Raw genomic sequence first — 14,943 nt, 5'->3', positions numbered from 1 at the left:
CCGTGAAAAACATTTAGCTCACAATTGTTTGTATAACCTTTCTGTACATTGAAAGCTTCGGGTATTGTGACATGCGCTCAACAATATTTTCTATCAGCTGTAGATTCAAATCTAAAGCCTTTTCACTGCCTCTGGCTACTTCAGCTTCACTTTCCTGCAAGTCAGGACTAATGTTCAGGTTGAGTGAGTTGTTTTTGGGGTTTTTTTTATCACTGATCTTAATTGGGTGTCTCTGTGAAGATGCTGAAATATATGATACATGGCACATTAACCTGAAACTAGGGTTAATGCTTTCAGCATCCTTTATTTTCAGTTGGGTGGGGTGGGATAGAAGCAAAAATATATTACACAATATCTAAAACTGAGTAGGAGTTCATGGTCTTGTGGGAAACAGAATGTACTCAAGCTACACATAAAAGAGCAAATCAAAGCATTTTTATTGATTTTTAGCATATTTCTCATAAGTTCTTTATACCTATAAACGAACCTGGGGAAATGGAAGATGCAAGGTATTTACAACTTCAACGTTTTTTTTACGGGGTAGAATCTAAAGTGTTGCATTTAAAGAAATTGTACGCAATCTGCTTTTTTTTTTTTTTTTTTTTTTTAAAACATTGCTGCTCTCAGTGCATTTTGACAGGGGAGCTTTGAGTTATTTAATCTTTTCTCATATAAAGCCTTGATTTTTAGATGATCCAGCAGTGCTAGGGCTTTTTTTTATTTATTTTTTTCCCTCTTAATTGGCTCGTGTTCTTCTACCAAGAGACTTACGTGCTACTTTAAAAAAAATGTTATTCTCAGCAGGGAAGAAAAACCTGACCGGTCTTCACCCTCTGCTTTCCTCTCCTCATCTCCCTCTCCTTCATGTTGTTTGCCCCTCCCCTCCTTCCTCCATCTCCTTTTCTCCCTTGGTTTCTTTCATTTTCGCTGACGCTCCCTCAAAGCTACATTAAGTCATACCAACCTCTTGAAGAGAACATCAAAGTGTTAGGGCCTGTAAAATCATACAAGCTGAGTGCTTTATCATTACATGCCCCCACTTCCACCCCAAAAAATTTTCTGAAAAGGACTTTTATATACTCAGATAAGCTTGGAAGTGGAGGCAGAATTTTTTAATATTCTTGTGATTGCAACTGATGACAACATACCACCTAACATAAATGCATAAGTGAAAGAGTGATTATAACATCTGTCCCACTATCAATGTCTGAAAACATCTGGAATAGCAGGCTTTTTTCTACATATGTGCTCGCTACTGCCCTGATTCCAATCTATAGGTAATAACATGTGTCAAGTAAGGTCATATGAAACAGGAATTAACCGGATGAGTAAACACTGAGTTGAATTTATATATACCAACAGATGTATTTAAAATTTAACATAGTAGTATACCTGATATTCCCATCCATCAGCGTTTCACACACGTTTTTATAACAGGGGCTGTAAAACAACATGACTTTGACTTTGACTAGTAGGATTTTTTTTTTTTTTTTTTTTTTTTTTTAGTAGGACTAGTAGGACTTTAGTATTTAGCAGTAGTGTAGATATTAATACCAATGAACAGTCGGGCAGAAAAAGATGTTTTAAGTCCAATATAATGAGAAGATGATGCATGTATTAAAAAGATAAAGAAAGAGAACACACACACACACACACACACACACACACACACACAATCGGTCGGGTTACAGTCATTAATATTTAGATGCAGTTTCCAAACCATTAACCCTGTGGGAGTTGTGGCTATCTAATAGGATGGAATGTATTTATTTATTTATTGTGGCCTGCTGTGATCAGTGGGTATTGAAAAGCTTTCACAGCTGTTGCTGTACTTTAAAAAAAATGTGTGTGTATATATAATATAGATTTTTTTTTTTCCCTAAACGAAGGAAATTTGGTTTATAATTCCTTTTATTCTCCTGGGCCCCTCTGTATCTGCACTGTATTTTACCCCTTTTCCCATTTTAATTATTCCCATTTATAATTAAATAAGGATATAAGGGCTTGTTTTTTCTCTCTCCTTTTCAGTATATGAAAATCTTTACACAGACTCGATAAGTGATTAATTTCACGTTAGGAGTGGTTTTCCAAGTCACCAAGAAGCTTGAGCAAGAAGCTCTTTAATCCTCAGTTTATTTTAAGGGTCTTTATCGCTCATTGTTTCGTGCCCCCCACCTCTCCCAGTACACACAGACACACACACACATCTCTCTGCTTTGTACTGCTGTGTCTTCCCCCACCCCCTATTTTCCTTGTGCATGTTGCTTCCTCTCCGGAGGCTATATGTAATTACTGTCAGAGGGGGGCCTGCATAGATCTGTGTGACCTTGGACATTGAAAGACAAAGGCCACTCCAGGCACAGGGGAAGGAAGTGACTCTGTGCCGTACAATATTGCTAGTTTACCACTATGCTGGAGAGTCTATGTAATTTAAACACTTGCTAAATATATTCTTGCACTCTTGATAGGTATGAATATGAAGTGGGCATGTGTGTATAAATGTATATTGGACACCGTAGTGACTAAATATTTCATTTCAAACCTTGTTTACAGAAAATCTACCTGACCAAAACACTACAGCCTAGGAAAGTTGGTTACATTGTTGTCCATTCATATAGCTTTCACAGTGAGAGGAATTGATGTGATTACAAGCAATACAAAGACTACAAAGACATATTTGTATGCTGGTTTCCAATAAGCCAAATGTGCATAACCAAGATGGTGACAGAAGTAGACATTTTGAAGTGTTTCTATCACTCACTACATTGCAAAGACCTTTTCATGATATGACTTCTGTCAGTGGCAAAACTAAAAAAGCAATAAAACACAAACATGAGCAGAAAATGCACATGTTACTGGTTGTTCCATGTATTTTTGACACCAAGTGGAGATGTAGACATGGATCTGAAAAGCTCTGCTCAGGTTTATAATGCACTCTACCAACACAGTGGCATAAACGAGACCTTAAGTGCCCATACTAAGGACTGAGTGTTCCAAGGAGCAGGCGTATCCAGCTGGTAGATCCTAATAAACATCTGTAGCCATGGCCAGTCAGCAGCTGCTTAGATATCCTTCACAGAAAAGGGGCCCATACGCTAGCTGCACGTCTGGGGCATTGCGCGTGTAGGAGACTTCAGTCCTCGGCAGTAATGTGCCAACATAATAGCCTCCACCACCCATTGTGTTGACCGCTGTAAGGTAAGAAGCTTCCCTCAATGAGTGGGAACCTGGGAAACAAAGAGCTGCTTTCCTTTTTTCTCCTTTTCTTTTCTTTTCTTTCCAATCCAACTGGATGCACAAAGGCTATACATAACAAAGTGAATTAAGCTACTCTCATCAACAAACAGCTGGGGAGAAAAGCCAGTACCCCCCAAGAGTGGGGCATATATAAGCAGGCTAACTGTAGCTATAGTGATTTGAAAACTTCAAACAGGAACTATGGCAGATACAACATGTAGTTCACACATCCCTTTTGCTTCTGAGAAAGCCAGCAAAAAAGATAATTTTGAGAGAATGTGCCTTCAAGTCAGCACACTTCAAAGGAGCCCTGAGAGCCTCTGAAATGATGGGCAAATTGCAGGAGGCATGCTAGAGGCTTAAAAGCAGGGTGCAGCTGATGGGCTTCCTTTATAAACCTTCTCATAAGCCTATGCTGGCCAATTGGCATGTTTCCAAAGCCCACTTGCCCAGCCAAAATTGAAGCCAAACGCACATCGGCAGTGAAAAATGTTTTACCACTATATAGCAAATGGTGTAGGATGCATAACACATCTAAAACAGAGCACTGCAATGAAATGACGCCATCTCTCAAACACTATATCAGCACTATGGTACCCAGAGAGCTGAAGCTGTCCATCTAAGTGTGGCATTTCTAGCTAGTTCTCGCTTATTGTGGCACACTGGGCCAGTATGGGTTCTTTAGATCTCGGTGTCTTTGGCCGTGGATGAATCGGCTCATATCAGTTGGCCAGACTTGGAGCACGGCATGGAAGAGGCTACAATCACAACCAGCCCTAAAACCTTTGACAGTAACTTTGTGGCAAACTGTTTATCCCAGAAATGTCTCATCTCTCCAAACCACACTCAAATAGAGCCCCAGCTACACTACTACATGTGGGCGGGCTTCATGGGGTGTTGGGAAAGACGGCGGCTTACTGATGGGACTGCCACTGACCATGACGCCTGTGCAGCAGGGAGAATGACATCCTCATCATACTCGATGTCATCAGGTTCTCCTCCTTAGATTTTGTGAACTGGGTAGAAGGAGAAACTCTGTACCTGGGTCTTCCACCTGTATCCTTTTACGAAGTGCAAGCTGACTTGAGTTTTATCCAGCAGAGCTGACAGTTCTGATGATCTGTGAAAAATTTGCACATGCTTCACTGCAGTGTTGGAGAGACCGAGCTCAGTTTTAGGGGCTGCCAAGTTGCAGGTGACATTCCAGGAACCGTACAGTTATTTCAAATCAGTGCTTATATAAGCTGGGGTCTACCTGAACATACAGCTTACAGCTGCCACAACACCATTTATTCTGTCTTGTAAACTTGTGTAGAATAGATGTTTAATTTGTGACACACTGTTTAATATTACTGCATTGGATTTCCCAAGCCACAGATTGTGTTACTGGGCAAAAGACTTGTCTCTGCCTAGCTAGTGACCTCCCCCTGATTTGGCCTTAACGCACTTGTCACATCCACGGTACTGGGCTGCTAGGCCTGGCCCCGACCGACAAACACACATTTTCTGCTCACCCCAAGCCTCAGCTGCAGCGCGGTTGGCGGTACATCCTGTCTACCGCTTGTTTCCTGGCACCCATACAGCCTCATAATGAGTGGAGTCGTTCCCCCCAACCAGGTGCCACTCCGTCCACATTATTCACACTTCTACCTTTTACACACAGCAGCTGTTCATCACCTAATGATGCTGGACCCAGCTACTGTTGGAGCAATGCAGGCAGAACAACACTGTCTGGCTGGACTTCAGACCAAGTCCTTTCCTGCTTTTTGAAATGGAATTTCATTATTTTTACAATTTAGGTTCAATTTATTTTTTCCATTGCTTTTTTTTTTAGTTCAAGTAGATTTTTTTTGGGCTAGTTCCCTTTTTATTCACTGTGTTGATTTCAATAAGAGAACATAAGAATTACTATAGCGTTTCATATGAATTAGGGTGAGTGGCCTCATAATTAGATGTCATGTCAAGGCAGCCAAGTGATGACTACTCTACAGAGTACAGCTTACTAAAAAAAAAAAAAAAGGCAAGAGTGCACTGAAAAAGGTTTTTGTGTGTGTTTTGGATGAAATGTCTAATTTTAACACTGTGTGCCAGAGTCAGCCAGGGGTTAAGATAATTAACTTCTGTGCCAGTGCCATATCATACTGTTTGTTTGGGTTTTCCCCCCCAAAGCATTAGATTTAACAAAGTAATTTTTGTTAAGCATGAGTTCTCTGTTGAACAGTCTTATTAAAGTTTGAAGTAGAGAAATTGCAGAAATTTAGCAGTGGAAAATAACAACTTTCAGGCATTACTCTGATGGGTACATTAATGATTGTAGTAAACCTTTTTTTGGTTCAATAAAATTACAAAGTAAATGATTTTATAATTATACTAAGTGTATGTGACTACAACTATGTTTGAGCTTCAGCTACTTGTTTCCAATACAATACTAGCTTTAATTTCAAATTCAGTCTAATTAGAGTTTTGCCATTAAAACAAAATGGACCATACTCTGAAAAAAGAAAAGTAGTTATTTCTGTGGCCTCTGTATCCCTGTTCTCCTCCCTTTTTATGTCTAATATTTAATTCAGCTGAAGTGTGTACAAGACCTTGTTGTAGTCCAATTCGACCATAAACTGAACAAAGTAACCAAGCTAGGAAATGAAAGTTGCAGGAGAAGAAGCACCCGATGCGGCTTGTTTTTCATTTTTCCAGCTCCCTGCCACTGCAGCAGATGCAATATTTAGAGGTCAAGTCCCGCCAAGATGATCTTCCGCCTCCCAAGGCATTCATTATTAAATCAGATGCGCAACTTAGCTTCTAAAAGGTCAGCTCACCTGTCGGTTTGAGGTGGGGTGCATTTGCTTTTCAGGTGGAAAATAAGCATGTTTGTCCACACTCATAGTAAGCACGATTTGCACTAATGTCAACTTCGAGGTCGATTACCTAAAGCCGAATGGCAGAATGGTACTTTTCACAGTGGTGAGCCACTTGCAGGTCTAAATCTGGATCTCATCAACTCTACCAAATGTGGGCAAAAATGTGCAAATATGTGCACATTTGGGGAATAAGGACCTTCTTATATAAACTCCCCACAATCAAATCCAGGCATTAGCTGCAGTCAATGAGACTCGACAGGTGGTAGAGAGAAGAACAGAAGAGACTGATGCAAAAAGAGAGCCACAGATGCTTTCTCTCTCAGTGATGGCTTTTCCAATTACAGAAATGGTAATTTGCCGTTCAAAAAAAAACAAAAAAACTACTCCAGTCTGGCAGGAAGTGAAAAATGGAAGAGAGTTATTGCTGGTGGAGTATCACAAGACATAATCCATATCCCGTTCTAGAGGGAGTGGAGCAGCAGTTGTCAGGTGGGGCGATCATTTGTTTTTCTAGCTTGACCTCCTTCGACATGCTGCAGATGCTCAGAATATTTTAAAGATCAGCCAGGAAGGGGATTAAATGGCCTTTTTCCTATTTTGCCTTTCTTTTACACACTGTCTGCAGGTGATTGCCTTACAGGTTCTTTGTTGACCAAACACGGGGGCCAATGATCTCATAACAGCTTTGCAGTGTGCTTGCTCTCACTGCAGGCCTTCCAAGCCAGTACGCTGTATACTGAGGCTGTGTTTTGTTGTTTGTCATTGCTGCCTTTTTACCTTGAAATTGTTGCTCGCATGTCCTGAAACACAGCCATTCCTCTACCCCGAGAGGATGAAGCCTGTCCAAACCTCATGCATATTTAACACCGCAAACTAAGCTCCGTTCAGTGTTTGTGAATCTCTCAGATGGTAGATGATGTACCATCCATGTATCCACACAGTCTTTGACTAGCCAGGCAGGGGGCACAACAAAGGTTCTGCAGCATTTTCAACATGAGCGAGAATGCTGATGTAAAAAAAAAAAAAAAGAGAATGCTGAGGGGGAAAAAGGCTTTTGGGGTAATTGTGTGTCTCCTCTAGATCTTACCATCCATTTTGCTTTTATAAATCTGACTGAGCTGTAGCTAGGTTTATGTGTCTGGATCTCCTCCAGTCAGTTATTTCCCTGGCAGTTATCTTTTCATAGATGCTCTCGGCTTTGACTCCTAATTTTGTCATTCTTATAAACCAGGAAATTGGAAGGCTTTCATAGGTAGCCATTGCTCTCCTGGCCTGAGCTCCTTTCATATTGTGATTATTTACCGTTCTGTGGGTTTAATGCCTTTTGTAAACAGCTTAATAGAATTCAGTGGAGCCTTGGGATGCGTAGTGAAAGGGCACTTGATTTGCTGTTTTTGTTTGTTTTTTTGTTTTTTGTTTTCCCTCGCCTTTGTTCACACACCGTGTGCCACAAAAAAATAAAATATGATCATAACTAACCTGTAACATGTCAGTCTCTCTCCCCTCTCTCTTTTTCGCTCACCTTTTTGGTTGTTTTCTTGTTTTAAAGCCTAATTGTTCCCTCGCTATTCTGTGGGCATTCAAAATGTAATTACATATGATTTACAAACAGCTGCATCCATAACGGTGAATAAACAAATTACAGAACGAGGGAGGGGGTGGGAAATAAACAACAGATGAATAAAGAGATGAAGACAGAAAGAAATTGGCCGCCATAAGACACAGTCAGTGGTTTGGCTGCTTTTTAGATCGTCACTTTGGCTCTCCATTCAACGCAAAATGAGCACTCACGCTTGACATGGTTTACCCAATCTGCACGCAGATATTTAGTTGTCTTCATGCCAACGTAAAATGGGAATCTTGTGCTGTAATGCAGCGTTTCCTCGCTGTCCTTCCATGCTAATGCGACTCTTCCTATTCATTCAGAATTTCCGCACTTGCGTAAGCTTTTATCCAATTCACCCCAGATGGCAAATTACTTCTGTCAGTGCTCACCTGCAGTTTGTGAAGTTCATTTTAGCTTTCTTCCACACTGATTGCAGTCAGAGGAGACCTAATTGTAGGTATTTGTGTGTAATTCCTTGCACATCCACCTTATTTCCATGTGCATTTTGTTGTTGTTGTTGTTGTTGCTTTTGTTATTATTGGTGTTGTGATTTGCACCTTGACAGTACACTGATGCTCTTCTATGGACAAGCATAGACTTAAACCTGGACATATGGATGGAGTGTTTCTGAACTTAGATCCAAGAATTCTGCACTCCTAATTAGACCTTCAAATCCCAACACGGAATAATGATAATGCGCGAGTCCCACACTGCATACTAAATTGAACACACCTTGCAGTCTGCAGATGTGGAAATGAACATTATTGAGTGCTCTGTCGGTGTCAGTTTGCAACTCTATCAGGTTGAGACTGAGATAAGAAAGTTCTGGAGCTCAACTGTGATGCAAGAAAATGCATCTGGTAAATAAGGATGTATTATAGTCTTCATTATTCTCTTTCTAGAGGATAAGAATCAGGAGGTGAATATGAATATGTTAATTTTCTTCTTCTTCCAAACATCAGGGAAAATAGAACCCTTAGCTCAAACTGTACCAAACAGCAGTGTACACGAGGAAATAAAGGTGATGGGCACTAAAAGGCCCACCTGCAGAGTGAGATTTGTTTAGGAAGTCTGCATAATTATGCTCATGCTAAAATCTGTGATATGGTGGTCTCATAAGCTCCAGCTTCCAGTTCAAACTGTAAATAATCCATTCTGTTGCTCGGTATTGTAAATACCATTTACATCAATAAAGCATTTTCAATTAAATGCACACACATTCGCACGCACTAACTTTTTTAATTTGCTTAATAAATCAAGGAGGTGGCTGACTGTGGAAGCTGTAGTCCACTGCAATATTAAATTCTGCACCAAGCCACAGTGGTAAAGCTGGAGTATAATGATGCAACCACCCCGCCTGTGTGCGTGCGTGTGTGTTTGGTCCATATGATGCAAGTTGTTTAGAAAGCAATTCATCTGATGTGTTTTCTAAAAACTGCTTTCTCTACAAAATGCTGAGGATGGGTCTGTTTGGTGTGTTGATGCTTCTTCCCCACCTCTCTGCTGCATTCATTAGCAATTGCTGTACCAGTGGGTGGCTAGTGATGTGTCGGACACCCCCACCTTGACCGCCCCCCACCCCCCCTCCTCACAATCAAACTGAGCTCCCAACTTTTCTTACACACTCCCACAATCCCTTTGTATCCCTCGTTGGTGTTTTTCTCCAGGTTTGACAGCATGCAAATGAAGGTTTCCTGTCTGCTGTTGGTTTGCAGCTTGCCTGCCTGTCTCGGCACAGATAACCGTGGGAAAAACAGCATCATTATTTGTGTTTTCTTGTTCTCCACAAGCATAAATAATTTTAGGTGTTAATGACAACTCGCAGCAGTACATAAGTAAAAAAAAAAAATAAAAATAAATTTTTTTTTTTAAAAAGGTGCGTGCAGTGCCTGCCTCCAAGCTGTTTGATAGTAACATGCATAAGCAGCACCTACTAATTTTGCACGCAGATACATGCACACGCTGACTGCATTTATTTTCACACAAGAAAACAGGTTAGTGGGAGAAAACATGTTTTTGTAATATCCCAGTTATACTGTAAAATAAAAGTACACATGTACAAGGTGAGAAATTGGGTTTCTACCCAAGGCTGACATGCTAGGTTCTTCTATCCATGCGGTTTAAAAATATCCGGATCTGCTATTGTAAGACTGGGAGTAAGTGTATGCGTAGATGCAGTATTGTCACACAAAATATTGATATGAATGTTATGTTTACCGCTTACTACGTGATTTTTATTGGGGGGAGGAAAGGAAGCTATTTGCAGTATTTTCGAAAGCATCTCTGCTTTCCTTGAATAACCTCCAACATTTTCACAGTGCTGTATGTGTAATGCAATTTTGTTTTTGCCTCAGTTTCCTTTCCCATTGTATGAATTTATGTTTTTAAAGATGCTCCATTGCACATGATTCTGGCGCTCCTGCCCACAAACCCCCTCCAGGTGGTAGATCAGTGAAAATGGCCTCTAAAAATACCACCATGGAAATTTATATGGGCCACTTTACTAAACTAGCTGCTGTAATTGCTTCCACACTCTTCATACAGCTCTACACACAAGACGCACAGCCACTTGCGAACACTAATAGACATGCTTGTGTAAACATGCTCTGCAATACACAAATAAATATACTGTACATAATACACAAACACCAGAAAAGTGGCTCTCTTGGAGATGCACATACTTAGTGGTGTTCACAATCAGCTCCCCAATTGCAACTGATGGGTGCAAATCAGGCTGCCACTTACTGCAGTCATTGGATCCATGAAGCCCTGACTCATAATCTGATTTCTCAAGCTCCCGCCATATCGACAGCCCCATTCTCGCCGTGAATCCACCATAATAGGTCTCCCTCGCATGATATAATGGCTTGATAGGCCATAAAGACCCACTGGGAGAGCTGGCTTGCTTAATTTAAAATTCTGTTTCTCTAACAGAGTCAAGGCATAACAAGAGAAGCAGGTTGTTTTTGGGTTGTTTTGGTGTCTGTATCTGAAGGCGTTAATGTTTTGTTTTTGTTTTTTGTTTTTTTCCCCCACTGAGCCACCAGTCGTGCTTAAGTGTTGAAAAAAATAAGCCTGATTTAAATTTGACTAATCTTACATTCAAGGTCATCGTCTTGTGCACCTCTGGACGGGTTTCAGCGTGGCTATTATTTTTTAGATCTCTCAGTAGAAGTCATGTCCCCTTGCACTTCTGCCTCTGTGATTCACCTCCAATATGTCAAAAAAGGGCTATCCTTCAACTTGATTTTCATTTTGAAGAAGTGGAAGCAAAGATTGCATTTGAAAGGCCAAAAGAATTCCTGCTTTTTCAGTGCATTCAGAGCATAGGATGGCAGACTGGAACCCACCATAATCAGATTGTTTGTATTCCTCAAATGTAAAAAGGCTGATGCGGTATTGTCGTCGTCGTGCCAGGCAGGCGGCACAGACACCCAAGTTTGTGAATGCGATAATTCGAGAACAAGCCAACGTACAATTTTCAAATTGATACCATCTATTTTTCTGATTCATACAGAATCTGTTCTGCTAGAAATCTCAGGGAAGTTTGAATTTTGGTAACCTCAAGGTCAAGGTCAGAGGTCAAGATTTCTGAAAGTCTTATGTGTTTTCAGAACTTTTTGAGCACACCTATTGTGTCTGTCTATATGAATCAAGGCATAAAGTACATTCTCTAAAGCAGTGATTTAATTTAACTTGAACTGAAGTATCTTATTGTACTCGAGCATGCAGGAATGCTTTTAATTTATTCATAACAAAAAGGAAAATGATTATTAGAAGTTGCACCATTCGGTTATGAAGGGAATAAACAAGCCGACAGAAAAATACTCACTCTCACAAGAAGCATCATAATGCCTCACAAAGCTGCGCCGGACTTGATTTCATTTATATTCATACAATTATTTAGGAGCCCTGCATGGGGTAAGATACACGTGTTCATTTTCTGCCGCTGCCTCAGGATCCACCCTCCATCAGTCACATACTGCCAGCAGCTGAAGGGAGGAATCACAGCACCTCTGTATAGGATTTGAATGAATTTTAGGTCCATTTTACACACAGATGTTACATATTTTTAGTTGCTGCTGCATCAAGAGTGGAAAGTCCCATTTTTAGTCGGGTGAAATGCAAATGGAGAAAAGATTGAAACCACAACAATGTTAAAAACTGGCCACTGGCATGTAATGAGTATAATTTGAAGAAAACTCAAATTACATTTGGAATTGTAAGTTGAACTCCAGTCCTCACCTGTTATCTCACATGCATTTCCTATCAGGAAGTCAGCTGGAGAATCTGATGGAGACCATGAGAGCAGAAATCGCCGCCCAGCCACCAGTGGAAGGATCCTACTCTCCACGCCGGGGAGACTACTGCATAGCCAAGTTTGCTGATGGTGAATGGTGAGCATGCGTTATAGTTCCTCTGATGTTAGCAGCCTCATAGCAACCTTATCAACATTGTCAGGTCATCTTATGACAAACAGGAAGGATTAAGACGTCTCTCCTTTGACACAAGGGTTATTAGCTGCTGTTCTTCAGTATTATAAAAAACATTACATTCAGTTTTCTAGGCAGTGATATGAATGATGCAGTGCATGTATAAATAGTTCGATCGGTGCAGGTTTTCTTTTCTCAATGAATAATCACCCAATTTTGACAGCACCGGTCAGGAGTGACACTGACCTTATTATGTGGATCAGGTGTCAGCTGATGTGATTGATGGTATCTGGTTTCTTCATCAGTGTCATCACATAATACAATGGATGGCCAACTTATTGATGGATTTTACCACAATACTCGGTATCAACAGATGCCCCGAGGGAAGAAAAAAAGAACTTGATGGTGGCGCGTGATTTATCAGCTGAGGGAAGAAACTCGAAACTAAACATTTATTTTATACATTTTTGTGAGGTACAATATGTGCTTGCACACTGTAGTTATTTCCCTCACAGGAACACCTGACATTTCATTTTTACCTTGTCTCTATTTAAGCCTGTGTCGACTGCAGACACCCACAGGGTGTAATTAGTTCAATGCCACTGCTTTGGCCCTTCAGAATCAGCAGTAGCTTGACAGTAGCTCACATACACACTTCTTCATCATCTCCTCACTGGATGTTCGTAGTTTACAGATGGTTATGGGACAGATAGAAGTCACAGTGATCGAGGGAGGGAGAGGGAGTCTGTCAAGAAGGTGACGGTGAAAAAAGACCACAAAACTGATTAAAAACCAAATGTTCCCCCAACCCAGGTGCTGTCCTTTCGTTCTTCCATCCCTCCTTCCATCTTCCTGTCCTGTTTTTTCGGGGCAGGGCTCAAATTTATAGCAAACCATCTGCTGTAAACCTTTCACTTCTTTAACCTGTTTTTTGTGGAAAAAAGTCTGTCAGGAACCCCACTTTAGGTGGAAAATATCTGATATCTTTGTCATTTTTTATTATTTATCAGCAAGCTAATTACATTCATTGTTCTCTGTATCCGTATCGAAGTATTTTGTGATGCATGCGGAATGTCCTCCTTTCATTCGGGGAGTAATTTGTCGCCTTACAAGGCCTCTCGGAATACCACAGAGTCAAAGTGAATTGGGGGAAAAAAGAGCGAATAAGAAAAACTGTTCATTAGTCACTCGTCACTTTGTCTTTTGCTCTTCTCATTCCTGTTCTTTGTGCCCATTGCTGTTGTCTTCCTGTTAATCACTTATTCAGTTTTAACTTTGTGCTCTCGTTTCTGTCTTTGCCCATGTGGACCTAATTATTTGACTTTTTCCTGCTGTCCTTGGTGTGCAGCCAATTTTTCTTCCTCACGCTCATTTGTTAAAGTTAAGAGTCAGCGATGGTCAGATGAAACGACACAAGTGTGAGGGAAAACAAGTTCTTATGTTGCGTCTGTATGAATTGAAGAATTCACAGGAAGGATTTAGCCACTGTTGAGGCATTTTGCAGAGGTGGGACCAAGTCATTGTTTTGCAAGTCTCAAGTAAGTCTCAAGTCTTTAACCTCAAGTCTCAAGTCAAGTCTCAAGTAATGTCAGGCAAGTCAGAGTCGAGTCTCAAGTCACTGGTGTAAAAGTCCGAGTCAAGTCACAAGTCTGAAACTTTGAATTTCAAGTCCTTTCGAGTCTTTAAAAAAAAAAAAAAAAAAGCATGTTGCAGTTATGCTAAATGTAAATATTAGACCATGTAATTTTAAAATCTGTGTTTTTCTCAACACATGACAAAATAGTGAACTTAGAAAATATACACAAATTGTAAAATTGTGTATATTGTGTATAAATTGTGCAATTTTACACCAAGAGGTGTAAAATTGCACCTCTTGGTAAATGCATTGAGGAAATCAATGACTGGTTGTGCCACAATTTTCTCCAGCTAAACAAAAACAAAACTGAGGTAATGGTCTTTGGCGCCAAAGAAAAACGATTACAGGTCACCAGAGAACTTCAATCTATACATCTAAAAACCACAAACCAGGCGAGAAATTTGGGTGTAGTGATGGATGCAGACCTAAACTTAGAAAAACACATTAAGACAATAACAAAGTCAGCTTACTATCACCTCAAGAATATATCAAGGATAAAAGATCTGATGTCTCAACAGGACCTGGAAAAACTAGTCCATGCATTCATCTTTAGTAGGCTTGATTACTGTAACAGCATCTTTACAGGTCTACCTAAAAAATCAGTCAGACAACTACAGCTCATTCAGAACTCTGCTGCTCGAGTCCTCACTAAGACCAAAAAAGTGGACCACATCAGTCCAGCTCTGAGGTCCTTACACTGGCTGCCTGTCCGTCAGAGGATAGACTTTAAAGTTCTGATGCTGGTCTATAAAGCTCTGAATGGTTTAGGACCAAAATACATCAATGACCTCCTGACCCAGTATGAACCTTCCAGATCCCTCAGGTCATCTGGATCCGGTCTTTTATCAGTTCCCAGAGTCAGAACCAGACACGGAGAAGCTGCATTCAGCTTTTATGCTCCTTATATCTGGAACAAACTCCCAGAAAGCCTCAGATCAGCTGAAACACTCAGTTTATTTAAATCCAGGTTGAAGACTCACCTGTTCTCAGCTGCATTTGAATAAAGCACCAAATCCACACTTTAAGCTTAAATTTCAAAACTTACATTTAACTACTGATTTTATCTACTGTTCTGATTTTATCTGTTTTGATTTTATATACTGTTTTGTTTGTTTGTTTGTTTGTTAATTAGTTAGTTAATTTGCTTGTTTTAATCAATTTTAAATCATGCTT

The 14,943-nt window shown here is 40.3% G+C and overlaps 1 protein-coding gene across 1 annotated transcript in view; it reads left to right on the top strand.

The window, feature by feature from the left end:
* Positions 1-14,943, top strand: part of snd1 (staphylococcal nuclease and tudor domain containing 1) — a 179,187-nt gene that overhangs the window by 137,639 nt on the left and 26,605 nt on the right. The window contains exon 19 of the mRNA XM_026146181.2: positions 11,975-12,098. Coding sequence (XP_026001966.1) covers positions 11,975-12,098 — 124 coding nt within the window. The remainder of the gene's footprint in view (positions 1-11,974; positions 12,099-14,943) is intronic.

The sequence above is a fragment of the Astatotilapia calliptera genome, chromosome 17, assembly GCF_964374335.1.
Source record: "Astatotilapia calliptera chromosome 17, fAstCal68.1, whole genome shotgun sequence".
Lineage (NCBI taxonomy): Eukaryota > Metazoa > Chordata > Actinopteri > Cichliformes > Cichlidae > Astatotilapia > Astatotilapia calliptera.
The sequence above is the reverse complement of the archived record's forward strand: the minus strand, read 5'-3'. Positions and strand labels throughout refer to the sequence as shown.